The following is a 14706-nucleotide window of genomic DNA, read 5'->3' as shown; positions in this document are numbered from 1 at the left end:
CTGAGATGTTGGGCTGAAAAATATGGGCTTCACTGGTGTTCCAGTGGAAACACTGGAAAGGAAAGATATAAACATCTGAATGCAGAGTTCCAAAGAATAGCAAGAAGAGATAAGAAAGCCTTCTTCAGCGATCAATGCAAAGAAATAGAGGAAAACAACAGAATGGGAAAGACTAGAGATCTCTTCAAGAAAATTAGAGATACCAAAGGAACATTTCATGCAAAGATGGGCTCGATAAAGGCATATTGGTATGGACCTAACAGAAGCAGAAGATATTAAGAAGAGATGGCAAGAATACACAGAAGAACTGTACAAAAAAGATCTTCACAACCCAGATAATCACGATGGTGTGATCATTGACCTAGAGCCAGACATCCTGGAATGTGAAGTCAAGTGGGCCTTAGAAAGCATCACTATGAACAAAGCTAGTGGAGGTGATGGAATTCCAGTTGAGCTATTCCAAATCCTGAAATATGATGCTGTGAAAGTGCTGCACTCAGTATGCCAGCAAATTTGGACAACTCAGCAGTGGCCACAGGACTGGAAAAGGTCAGTTTTCATTCCAATCCCAAAGAAAGGCAATGCCAAAGAATGCTCAAACTACCGCACAATTGCACTCATCTCACACGCTAGTAAAGTAATGCTCAAAATTCTCCAAGCCAGGCTTCAGCAGTACATGAACCATGAACTTCCAGATGTTCAAGCTGGTTTTAGAAAAGGCAGAGGAACCAGACATCAAATTGCCAACATCCACTGGATCATTGAAAAAGCAAGCAAGTTCCAGAAAACCATCTGTTTCTGCTTTATTAACTATGCCAAAGCCTTTGACTGTGTGGATCACAATAAACTGTGGAAAATTCTGAAAGAGATAAGCATACCAGACCACCTGATCTGCCTCTTGAGAAATCTGTATGCAGGTCAGGAAGCAACAGTTAGAACTGGACATGGAACAACAGACTGGTTCCAAATAGGAAAAGGAGTACATCAAGGCTGTATATTGTCACCCTGTTTATTTAACTTATATGCAGAGTACATCATGAGAAATGCTGGACTGGAAGAAACACAAGCTGGAATCAAGATTGCCGGGAGAAATATCCATAACCTCAGATATGCAGATGACACCACCCTTATGGCAGAAAGTGAAGAGGAACTCAAAAGCCTCTTGATGAAAGTGAAAGTGGAGAGTGAAAAAGTTGGCTTAAAGCTCAACATTCAGAAAATGAAGATCATGGCATCTGGTCCCATCACTTCATGGGAAATAGATGGGGAAACAGTGGAAAGAGTGTCAGACTTTATTTTTCTGGGCTCCAAAATCACTGCAGATGGTGACTGCAGCCATGAAATTAAAAGACGCTTACTCCTTGAAAGGAAAGTTATGACCAACCTAGATAGCATATTCAAAAGCAGAGACATTACTTTGCCAACAAAGGTCCATCTAGTCAAGGCTATGGTTTTTCCTGTGGTCATGTATGGATGTGAGAGTTGGACTGTGAAGAAGGTTAAGCACCAAAGAAGTGATGCTTTTGAACTGTGGTGTTGGAGAAGACTCTTGAGAGTCCCTTGGACTGCAAGGAGATCCAACCAGTCCATTCTGAAGGAGATCAGCCCTGGGATTTCTTTGGAAGGAATGATGCTAAAGCTGAAACTCCAGTACTTTGGCCACCTCATGCAAAGTGTTGACTCATTGGAAAAGACTCTGATGCTGGCAGGGATTGGGGGCAAGAGGAGAAGGGGACAACAGAGGATGAGATGGATGGATGGCATCACTGACTTGATGGACGTGAGTCTGAGTGAACTCTGGGAGTTTGTGATGGACAGGGAGGCCTGGTGTGCTGCGATTCATGGGGTCGCAAAGAGTCGGACACAACTGAGAGACTGATCTGATCTGGTGTTCCAGTGATTAAAGAATCTGCCTGCCAATGCACGGGACACCAGTTGGATCTCTGCTTGGGAAGATCCCACATGCTGTGAGGCAACTAAGCCTGTACCCAGAACTACTGAGCCTGTGCTCTGGAGCCAGCAGCAACTACTCAACCTCTGCAGGTAGAGTGTGTACTCTGCAACAGGAGAAGCCACCAGCCCATGTGCTGCAACTAGAGGGTAGACCCCAGTCTCTGCAATTAGAGGAAGCCGGCATGCAGCAACAAACACTCAGAGCAGCCAAAAATATTTTTTAAAAAGAAAGTGAACAGTATCAAACACATGCCTAATAAGATTCATTCCTTCTTGTCAAAAGACTCATTTGGATTGACACACTATTTCCCAGTCTAGTCAAATTCTTTCACATGTAGATGAAAGAGGGGCTCGTTGGTGAGGTCCTTGGACACTTTTTTATGAAAGCATTTTTGTAAACTTTTCAACAATTTTCTTAAGAAAACTGTAGCGTCCTAATGACTTAAGCATTTGTCACACAGACAGCCACGGCAACAAAATGGCCAGTGATCCTCTGAGCAGTACTTTAGCAACATTTCATGTCAATTGCTGGGACTTATAAGAGCTACACCCTTACTTTTGCCTTTTAAAGTTTTGGGTAGAATAGTCCACTCCTTAAGCTGTTTCCCATTTTCCTCCTCCGCTTTATTCTTCTTCTCGCCCTGTCTGGCCCTTTCTGCTCTACTTGGCAAACCTTTCTCTCACTTTGATCTCTAAGTGTCTGAGAGACAGATGGTGTCTGGATTAGGGCAGGGTGTGTGAGGATTATAAGGAGAGCTAGAGTTTACAATGCTGGGATTTACAAGTAGGTACATATTCAGCTTCAGAAAGAATACAAAGATTTCTATTGGTAATTACTTTTCCATCTTTAAGAAATTGTTATCTATCTCACAGGGATCAAGTGACTACATTTACCCTGTTAAGCAGTTTCTCCTTAGGACTTATATGTGGCTATTAATATTTTGCTGTAATTGAAAAAAGTTATCATGTGCTTTCCTACAATTATTTCTCCCCTCAGATGCTTCCCTTTTATCTTAATTACTCACCTTATTTTCTCTATTGGAATAAGGTCATCATGCAACGAAATGTCAGCTCCAGCTCCCTTAGTCTGGAGAAAAAAAATTAAGTTCAATAGCAATTCATGAATGTTTTCTTTCTGGCACTTTAAACTATGCTTCCAATTATCTTTATCTGGGCACATCTGCATCACTAAGTAGATTTTGAGCTTCTATGGTTCTGGGATTCTGAGACTTCTGAAGAAATTTTGTGCCTTCTGATTACACAACTCAGTACTTTGCAACTTCTTAAGCAAAGCCGAAGAACCTCCAATACTTTGGCCACCTGATGTGAAGAACTGACTCATTGGAAAAGACCCTGATGATGGGAAAAACACTGAAGGCAGGAGGAGAAGCGGATGACAGAGGATGAGATGGTTGGATGCCATCACAAACTCAATGGACCTGAGTTTGAGCAGGCTCTGGGAGCTGCTGATAGACCGGGAAGCCTGGTGCGCTGCAGTCCATGGGGTTGCAAAGAGTCGGACATGACTGAGTGACTGAACTGAACTGAAAAAGAGCTTGTTGAACAGAAGTAGACTGGAAACCTGCAATATCTGTTCATCAGCTCAAACATCATTCATCAGAAATGTTTGGATTTTCTTTTTCAGTCCATTTTGAGGTGAAATAACTACTCTCTAGGGTAGGAACAAAAACTCATCTCCAGTCTTAGCAGATGAGGATAATTTTAATAGTAAAATTATAATGATTTTCTTTGCTTTCTAGATCCACATAATTCCAAAAATAATTTTTAAAAGGATTACTGTCATTCAATAAACAATCTCATTTGTTTTCTAACATTGTCTTAAACACTGTTTATAAAGATCCCTTGACTTTCTATTTTCAAGTCTGTCAACTAAATAATTTGGAAAAAAATGTATTCTGAATCACTTTAGTAGAAACTCTCAGATTAATTTTGTATACATATGTAATATATGTAATTATATATGTAATTTATATAACTACATATTACATAAATTGTTGTTGTTTCATCACTAAGTCTCGTATGACTCTTTGCAACCCCATGGACTGTAGCCTCCCCGGCTCCTTTGTCCATGGAATTTCCCAGGAGAGAATACTGGAGTGGGTTGTCATTTCCTTCTCTAGGGGATCTTCTCGACCCAGGAATCAAACCTGAGTCTCTAGCACTGGCAGGTGGATTCTTTACCACTAAGCAACCAAGGAGGCCAGTCTTCAGTGTCTCAAGAAAATATTAAAAAAAAAAAAATATATATATGTATGTATGTATATCCATTTGTAAATAATGTAACACACCATGTATGTCCCTTTAAATTCAGCATCAAAGAAGGCAGATGCATTGCTTGCAATCTTCACACTTGTAGAAATAAAATCTCCAGTTATGAGAAAAAGAGTCAGAAGTTCATTTTCATATCATCCTATGTAAGAGTCACTCCAAAAGAAGAAAAGCAAACAGAACCCAATGCAGAAAGAAAAAAGATATATTGATTTTATTTAGGGTCATAGACCAATTTTAAGGGTCATATTTTATTATTCCATCAATTAGCAAGATGGGAATTAAAATCTCCAATTATAATTTTGAATTTGTCTATTTCTCCTTGAAATTATGTTAGTTTTTGCTTCATTATTTTGAAGATCTGTTATGTCCTCTTGATTGAGCACTTCTTCATTGTCCCTGTTAATATTCTTCATCAGATTTTTGCTCACTGGCAATCTTTGCAATGGCAGCAGAAAATTCCCTGCCCAGAGGAACAGCAATATTCCAGTAATCTTCCCCCCCCGCTCCCATGGCTTGTAGGTAGCTGCCTTTTCATTGTGCCCTCACATAGCTCCTCTGTGTGTGAAAGTGAAAGTTGCTCAGTCATGTCCGACTGTTTGTGACCCTATGGACTATACAGTCCAAGGAATTTTACAGGCCATAATACTGGAGTGCGTAGCCTTTCCCTTCTCCAGGGGATCTTCCCAACCCAGGGATTGAACGTAGGTCTCCCACATTGCAGGCAGATTCTTTATCAGCTGAGCCACAGGGGTTGCATGGAGACAATTCTGGTGTCTCTTTTCTCTAAGAACACCAACCCTGTGGACCTAGGGCCCCACCCTCAGGGCTTCATTTAATCTTAATTACCTCCCCAAAGGTCATATCTTCAAATATAGTCACATTAGGAGGCAGGGCTTCATCCTGTGAAGTTTTAGTGTGGGTAGAGTAGGACTGTTCAGTCCATTGCCAACAAAGGTCCGTCTAGGCAAAGCTATGGTTTTTTTCCAGTAGTCATGAATAGATGTGAAAGCTGGACTGTAAAGACATCTGAGCACTGAAGAATTGATGCCTTTGAACTATGGTGTTGGAGAAGACTCTTGAGAGTCCCTTGGACTGCAAGGAGATCCAACTAGTCTATCCTAAAGGAAATCAGTCCTTCATTGGAAGGACTGATTTTGAAGCTGAAACTCCAATACTTTGGCCACCTAATCCGAAGAACTGACTCACTAGAAAAGATCCTGCTGCTGGGAAAGATTGAAGGCAAGAGGAGAAGGGGATGACAAAGGATGAGATGGTTGGATGGTATCACTGACTCGATGGACGTGAGTTTGAGTAAGCTCTGGGAGTTGGTGATGGACAGGGAAGCCTGGCGTGCTGCAGTCCATGGGGCAAAGAGCTGGACACGACTGAGTGACTGAACTGAACATCTTCCCACATGCGCAATCTCACATTTGTTATTTTTGGTGTTGATAGGCCATCTGCCATGGCAACACTAAATTACTCAAATTCCCTGAATTTCTAACATTTTTTTCTCCATGCAGACACTCATGTTTTAGTTTTGCTAAGTTCTTCCTGCTTCTCTATCTGGCAAACCTGCAGGCCAATCTCTTTTCCGAGGACTTTTCTTTCTTCAGGAAGTATGAGTGTAGTCTCATACATGACCTTCAATATAGCATTATAACATTAAAGTATAATTGATGGGAGATGCTCAATACATATTAATATTTTTGAACAATGAATGATACTAACATTTTTATAAGATCTCTCAATATTGCTGAGCTATTGAAACCTGGAGGGGGTAGGGGGAGGTCCTGGGATGGATTTCTTTATTCTACAGCAACTACTCTAGTAGGCAAGACTCAAGACTCCAGCCTCCATGACCTTCTGTGAGTTCCAAAGGGTGGATTCGAACAGTTGCTAATAAAATGAGGAGTACACAAGAAACCACCTGAGGCAAGATGGCACATCGAGATTAGGAGACTGATCATCCCAGCCCTGCACATAACCTACTCTTGTCAGCAATCCCATCTTTGAACCATTGTTATAAAATTCCTCATCAAATCCTCCCGGGTTGAGATACATAAATTATCAAGGCAAGAACTTGCTTTCCCCCTTCACCTGGCAATAAAGCAATAAAGCTATCCTTTTCTACTTCACCCAAAGTTCTGTCTCTGAGATTCAGTTCAGCTCCACTGCAGAGAGGCTGAGCTTTCAGCATCAATATGAAGATAGTTCTCTAGAAAGTTGTATTCATGGATTATTGTTATGCAATCGAGTCTTTCCTCCCAACTTTAAGGGATTACCTAAAGTAAGGGATAGGTGTTCCTGTCTCAGACTTTCAGGCAGAAATTTAATTTGAAGAACCAAATGATAATAAACATTAATTTTATTTTGAAGTCCATATATTTGAAATCTGTAAAAGTGATGGCTACATAGTGAGGAAAAATATTTTGTTTAAAATTAAGAAAAACTGGCATGTCTGGGAAACCCAGGATTCCCTAAGTGATGGGGGACTCTCTCCAGGATGACATATAAATTCATCAGACCAGTCATCAAATCTGCCTGTTTTCTCCCTGGACTCAAAGTCCATTTGCTTTCAGGCCACAGGCTCAACCACAGTTACTAATAATTGGAACATATTGTCCAATATGTCCAATAATAGAAAAGTCTAGTTACTATGCTTCCCACTAATAAAAGGAATTGTCCAGTGAACTTGATAACATCTCGCTTTTCTCATAATAATTTAACTGATCCTGTACCTACATGGGTGATAATATTATTGTCTGAATAGGCAGTCTGAGCTTAGAAAATTTCCATACTAGCTGTGTGTGTGTGTGTGTGTGTGAGCTTAGTTACGTCCGACTCTTTGCAGCCCCACAGACTGTAGATTGCCAGGCTCCCGTCTATGGAATTTTCCTGGCAAGAATTTTGGAGTGGGTTGCTATTTCCTACTCCAGGGTGTCTTCCTGGCTCAGGGGCTGAACCTGCGACTCTTATGTCTCCTGCATTGGCAGGTGGGTTCTTTACCACTAGTGCCACCTGGGAGGCAAATTTATTATCCTGTGGTTGTTTTACCTGTAAAACAGGGACTCACCTCTCAGGATCACTGGCAAGATTAAATAAATACATGTAAAATACTCAAATTAGTGCCTGGCAAATACTCAAATGTTATTATATTCACTATTATTAAAGTGTCACTCGGTTGAAATTAGTCCTCCATAAGAATACTCCATTAAATGAGCTGTTAGTCTCAGAATCCCACACAGACAGCAAAGATTACAACCAACCAGGTATGCTTACCCTCCTTATGAAGGATGCCTTAAAATTTTGTGATCTAAGAAAAAACTTCTCTACTGCTGGAGGTTTATGTACAATCCAAACTAGGTATCTGATCCAATTGCTTTGGAACATAAAATGAGTCAAGTTAAAAAAAATGGGAATGGGGTAGAGAGAAAGCTCTGCAGATAACTGTTCAACCCCGAGTCGTTCAACACCCAGTTACTGTTCTTTCAGAGTTGCACATGTTAACACTGCTATTAGGATTTACATTTCTTTAGCAAGGATAGTATATAACCTTTTCTGAGCCAACACACAGTAACATCAGATTTCTAAAGTCATATATAAATAAATTATATGAACACTAGACCTGCAACCAGGGTCTTTTGCTTGGTGTAATCTTGAAGCCTGCAAATTTCCTTGACCATAGGCTTGGGAACTGTTCTTGGCTTCTAGCTCCAGTTCAGCAGTGATTTGGTGAGATGTCTGTGACAATCAATGTAGACAGAACTTATCTTATTTTTCCTTCCTCCTCTGTCTGTATCGACAAAACAATGTTATCAAATAGTTTTACTTGGGATGGTCACAAGAACTTGGGAACATTGCACTTCAGCCTTAAATGTCAGCAGAATTCGGCCGCCTTCCCCACTGCTATTGACTACTCACTCCTTCCAAGCACTCAAGTTAAAATCTTGCGATCAACCTTCACTCCCTATGCCTATGTGTCAGATCCGCTTTACCAGAAATACTGTGGCTCACCTTTAAAAAAAATAGCCAGAAACCTGTTACATCCTATAACCTCCACTTCTATCCTTGATCTAAGCCATTGTGACATCTCACCTTAATTATTACAATACTCATTTATCTATGGCTGTGCTGGGTCTTAGTTGTGGTGAGTCGGGGCTACTCTTGGTTGTGCTGCATGGGCTTCTCACTGTGGTGGCTTTTGCTGTTGTGGAGCACGGGCTCTAGAGCATGTGCTCAGTAGCTAGTGTACTGCCTTAGCTGCCCGTGGCATGTGGAATCTTCCCAGACCAGGGATTGAACCCGTGTCTCCTGCATTAGTAGGCAGATTCTTAACTAGTGGATCTCCAGGAAGTCCCACAATACTTTTAACTCATCTTGCAGCTTCCACCCTTGTCCACATTATGGTCTTTGTCTCAACACAGTTGGCAATATGATCTTTTTTAGAAGTCTTAACAGGCTACTCTTCTGTCCAAATACTTTGGCTTCGTATCTTGAAGGCCAAGTGAAAGCCAAGTCTTTCACAAAAATCCTGTGTGATCCTGAGCTTCTCACTCCTCCACCAGCCTTCCTCACTTTTCTCCTCTTACCTCTTCTCTTGTGACCTCCCTGTGCCACGAATGCTCTTCCTTCCCTTTTTCACTCAACGGTCACCTCAGTGAGGCCTAGCCTATCTTATTGAATTGTGTGCACAGGCCCACACACACACCCAAGCATTTCCCATTCCATTCTCTGGTGTTCTCTAGAGGATTTATCACTGTCTAATATGGAAGCTCCTAAAATGTGATTCCACCACTTTCAAATTCCTATTGTGATGCTGATGGGGTCCAGTGACCACACTTTAGGGGAATCTTCCTCCTAGACTCAATCTTTCTGATGGGAGTAGGGGTAGACTACTCAAACTTGAGGGGCCACCAGATAACCTAAAGTGCTTCTTTCAAATGCGACTGGTTGAATAGAATATATGGTTTTTTTTTTTTTTTTTTATTAAGTGTATCTATTTCTTCCCTAATAGAATACAACTTTGAGGCAGGGATTTTTTTTTTTTTTTCTCTTGTTTTCTGCTGTTTCCTCATGCAAAGAATACCAGGCACATAGTAGCTGCTCAATAAATACATGCTGATTGACCAAATGAAAACTACTTAACCCTAGTGATATGTCAGAAAACTTCTCCTGTCAGATTTTATATGCAGAATCACAAAGTTAAAAAACCTTTATAGATCAATCTCTTCCAGCAAGAAAGGATTTTAAAGTAATGGGCTGCAGAGACAACTGGGATTTCCTGATATTCAGGAAATTATCAATTTACATTATCATTGCAACATTAATGTTAGTAACAATAAACATTTATGGAATGCTACTATTTGCTGACTATTTCATGTGTAGAATTTCACTTTTCATATTGAACCCTAAGGTGGCAGTGGTGTCACCTCCATTTTACAGACAGGAGTTGCTACGACAAAGCCCACTTCTCTGTGGTTTTCATACATCTTCTCCTCTCCTGTGCTCTCCCAACTGGGAGCAACAGGTAGTGTGTGAAATGGGAGGTGATAGTTTTCTTCCCAGTGGCCAGACATGTTAGGATCTGAACTAAAATTTGCTGAGCTGTATTTTACATTTACCTTTTATAACATAAAAGGTCATCCAAGTTATTTTTCTATTTCAATAAAGTTCCAAAGAGCTATATCAGAACCCTGGAATTGCAGATGCAAATGTTGAACTCTACAAATGTTATAAGAATTTAGCTGTGAAAGATATGAAAATAGTTTTCAGGAGGCTTGTTTTTGGGGGCTTGTTTTTATAATAATTTAAAACTGTTTATTCTGCATATTCATTCTATCAAACTCTATACAATAGCACTATACTTATGCAAAGAAAAACAGAAAGACATTATGTGTTAATGATTCATTTTCTTCCAAATAGACTGTTAGAACAGGGGTCAGCAAACTTTTCCATAAAGGAGCTAGTAGTATGTATTTTAGACTGGCAGGCCGTATGATTCTGCAGTCACGGAAAGAAACCAAGCACAAAACATAAATAGATATAATTCCGTTTCAATAAAACTTTATTTATACAAGTGGCCAGCCCACAGACCACAGTTTGCTGACCCCTATGTTAAAAGATTTCAAATATTAGTGTAATGAATGAAATACATCAGATAAATTCCAGGTAAATCTGCCAAATTTCTCTCATTTTAAAAATGGTCTGACTTTAAAAAAGTGACAATTTCAGCATGCAAAAATGATACCTGGCTCTGCAATAAGTCAAACTAGTTAAAAGAAACCTTGTATTTATTTTTTACATAGCACAAACGCAGGTGACACAGTAAGTTCATAATTCCCCACAAAAAACTTATAAACTCAACAACTGAGAATCATGTTCTTATAATCTGCATCATTCATAGCTATACTCTATGGAATCCATTCCATAGCAGCAGAGAACCTTAACTCAAAAGCACCAAGTTTCCAGGCATTACTACAAACATCTTGTTTTCATTCTCTAATACATGCAGTCAAACTGCCTAGGAAGCAAATACCAATTCACCTTAAATGTCAATGGGTAAGGGAAAACAGTTGAGCAACCAACATTATTCTTACGTCTAGAACTGATGCTACCTCTTTACTTCATTATTTTTTCCTTTCATGGACATTTTACTTTTTAGCGTAGCTCCATTTGAGTATAAATTGAAATTTGAATATAATCTCTTTCAGATTTATCTAACAGTTTAGAACATCCATATCTGTTTAATTAATCCTGAGGAAAACAGAAATATGATCTCTAATCTAGAATATTCTGGCAGTCTTTATTAAAAGTTAAGTTCAGAATTTTATAGCAAAGTGATTATGGTCGGTTTGTTCAAATTATAGATTATAAGATTCCTTCATTTATTTAGATTAAGATACAAAGCTAATTCCCAATACATTTTATATAAGTGTTTTCATGTTTTGAACAAGCAGGGTTCAGTGGGCATTTATAGGACCTTGCTCACATTAGAGAGCTATACACTCAGAGACTACTGGATCCACTAAATGGACAATGAAAACTGGTTGAGGCTGCTGATGAATACTTCAATAGGAATCTGATACACAGACACAGATTTCATTGTTAAAGTCAATGGAACTGAAGTCTTCCTTAAAACTGTGCTCCTGATAGGCTGAAGATAGAGTAGTGGACTGTTAGTTCTTTAAGCCAAAAATGCATGGATGTTGTACAAAGGCTTCATTCTCTGCCTGTAGTCAGTAACTTGAGGGCCTTCTGCAGATTCTGCACTGCAGTGCTGACGTCTTCATACTGCAAAGCGCTGCCAGCGTACTTGCAGTACTTCTGAGCCCTAGCAAAGTCCTCTGGTGTTAGTCGGATATCTCCTAAGAGAAAAACAGAGTAATGAAAACATTTATAAAGAATATAAAAAGTGTTATTTAGGTTAGGTAAATGCTTATACTCAAGATTACAGAAAATGTTTAAGTTTATATAAAAATATGAAGGTCTTTCCCCAACCCTTAGTTGTATCTGAATAAATTTTCTTTATGCTTTTAAAAACAAGGAAAGCAGCTTTGGTATTTACGTCAGAATTGCTGAGACTCTCTTTTTCTGGAACAATACACACAGTCTAAGACATTCAAACCTTATTTGAACTAGAAATATACATATAAATAAAAAATTAAGTAACAAACTTTATGCAAATATTACATACATTATCTAAATTTTTTAAAGCATGTAAAGGGTTAAGGATTAACTAAAACATACCATTAAACTACACAATCAAACTTAAACAATCCTTATTAGTTCTTTGTTTAAAATTGATTCTCATCAGGCTTTCTATCTAGATACACATATGTTTAACATGGATAGACCCAGCCAAATAATTTGGGTGAAAAAAAAAAAATCATACTGAAAATATTTAATCTAAGATTAGATTTGAATATATATTTCTAAAAGTGAAATTAAAAACTGACTTTGTGTCTTATCTTTGGAAATAAATATCATTCTCTTTAGAAATTTTTATGAGGACTCTTAAGAACTGATCAGAAGGTTGGGGGTACAGAATACAAAGAAAAGATAATATATTTTGATTCCCTTTCTAAATGAACATATATAAATATAATTGCTTTTCTTTAAGTTGCTTTTAATTTTGCCAGAAAATAAAGCATAAAATTAAAACTTTGACATTTGAAGTCCTACTTCAAAGTATGTAGCAATTCTAGGTACTCTGATACTAAATTCTTATCCAAATTAATATTTTCTAAAATTTTCAAAAAAGAATGCTGAAGTAATGTATCCTAAAGTTTCTAACCCAGTTTTCAGGCACTTGTAAGTGTTGAATAACTTCAATGGATGACTATAAAAAAGCCATATTTACTTTATTTTCCACTTAAAAAAATATTAAGTTCACACAGAATTAAACATTAAATTTAAGATTTTAAAATAATGTACTTATACATCTACATACAGTAACTAGACCAGTGTGTTACATATACAAAGCCTCCAAATACTTGTTGAGTATTAAAGATTACAATCATAGTCGGTCCTCACTGTTGTGAATCACAGATTGTTGTTGTTGCTCAGTTGCTAAGTCGTGTCTGACTCTTTGCAACTCCATGAACTGCAACATGCCAGGCTTCCTGTCCTTCAATACCTTCGGGAGTTTGCTCAAACTCATGTCCATTGAGTCAATGATGCCGTCCATCTCATCTCTGTCACCTGCTTCTCTTCCTGCCCTCAATCTTTCCCAGCATTAGGGTCTTTTTCAATGAGTCAGCTCTTTGCATCAGGTGGTCAAAATACTGGAGCTTAAGCTTCAGTCCTTCCAATGAATATTCAGGACTGATTTCCTATAGGATGGACTGGTTTGATCTCCTTGCAGTCCAGTGGACTCTCAGGAGTCTTCTCCAGCACAACAATTGAAAAGCGTTAATTCTTTGGAGATCAGCCTCTTTTATAATCTAACTCTCACATCTGTACCTCAAAATCACTGTGGATAGGGACTGTAGCCATAAAACTAAAAAATGCTTGCTCCTTGGAAGGAAAGCTATGATCAACCTAGACAGTGTATTAAAAAAGCAGACAAAAAAAAAGCAGAGCCATCAGTTTGTGAACAAAGGTTCACAGAGTCAAAACTATGGTTTTTCCAGTAGTTATGTATGGATGTGAGAGTTGGTCCATAAAGTTTGAGTGCTGAAGTATTGATGCTTTCAAACTGTGGTGCTGGAGAAGACTCTTGAGTGTCCCTTGGACTGCAAGGAGATCAAACCAATCAATTCTAAAGGAAATCAACTCTGAATATTCACTGGAAGGACTGACGCTATAGGTGATGCTCCAATCCTTTGGCCACTGGATGAGAAGAGCTGACTCACTGGAAAGGACCTTGATGCTAGGAAAGATTGAAGGCAAAGGAGAAGGGGTTGGCAGAGGAAGAGATGGTTAGATATCATCACTGACGAACAGACATGATTTTGAGCAAACTCTGGGAGACAGTGAAGGACCGGGAAACCTGGCGTGCTGCAGTCCACGGGGCTGAAAAGAGTCAAACATGACTTAATGAGTGAACAACAGTCCTCTGTCAAGATCAGATGGATTTCTCTTTAAACCAAATAATGATTTTGTTTTCTCTAGGTTCTTTCCCTAACTCCAAATGATAATCTTACACCATTGTTTCTTGATTTATAAGTTTTTCAGTTCAGTTCAGTCACTCAGTCATGTCTGACTCTTTGTAAGCACATGGACTGCAGCACACCAGGCTTCCCTGTCCATCACCAACTCCTGGAGTTGACTCAAACTCATGTCCAGAGTCGGTGATGCCATCCAACCATCTCATCCTCTGTCCTCCCTTTCTCCTCCAGCCTTCTATCTTTCCCAGCATCAGGGTCTTTTCCAATGAGTCAGTTCTTTGCATCAGGTGGCCAAAGTATTGGAACTTCAGCATCAGTCCTTCCAATGAATATTCAGGACTGACTTCCTTTAGGATTGACTGGTTTGATCTCCTTGCAGTCCAAGGGACTCTCAAGTCTTCTCCAAAACCACAGTTCAAAAGCACCAATTCTTTGGACCTTTGTTGGCAAAGTAATGTCTCTGCTTTTTAATAAGCTGTCTAGGTTGGTCACAGCTTTTCTTCCAAGGGGCAAGCGTCTTTTAATTTCATGGCTGCAGTCACCATCTGCAGTGATTTTTTGGAGCCTAAGAAAATAAAGTCTCTCACTGCTTCCATTGTTTCCCTATCTATTTGCAATGAAGTGATGGGACCAGATGCCATGATCTTAGTTTTTTGAATGTTGAGTACTGAGCCAGTTTTTTCACTCTCCTCTTTCACTTTCATCAAGAGGCTCTTTAGTTCCTCTTTGCATTCTGCCATAAGGTTGGTGTCATCTGCATATCTGAGGTTATTGATATTTCTGTAGGCAATCTTGATTCCAGCCTGAGCTTTATCCATCCCAGCACACCCTATGATATACTCTGCATATAAGT

The 14706-nt window shown here is 39.2% G+C and overlaps 1 protein-coding gene across 2 annotated transcripts in view; it reads right to left on the bottom strand.

Annotated features, from left to right (window-relative positions):
- Positions 1-10291: 10291 nt before the first annotated feature.
- The window catches only part of VTA1 (vesicle trafficking 1), a 70732-nt gene continuing 66317 nt past the window's right edge, over positions 10292-14706 (bottom strand). For both annotated transcript variants that reach the window (XM_055535774.1, XM_055535773.1), the window contains exon 8: positions 10292-11609. In XM_055535774.1, the coding sequence (XP_055391749.1) occupies positions 11464-11609 (146 nt within the window). In that variant the 3' untranslated portion in view covers positions 10292-11463. The remainder of the gene's footprint in view (positions 11610-14706) is intronic.

Source organism: Bubalus kerabau, chromosome 9 (genome assembly GCF_029407905.1).
Source record: "Bubalus kerabau isolate K-KA32 ecotype Philippines breed swamp buffalo chromosome 9, PCC_UOA_SB_1v2, whole genome shotgun sequence".
In the NCBI taxonomy this organism is placed as follows: Eukaryota; Metazoa; Chordata; class Mammalia; order Artiodactyla; family Bovidae; genus Bubalus; species Bubalus kerabau.
Note: the sequence above shows the minus strand (reverse complement) of the source record. Positions and strands in the feature narration are given on the sequence as shown.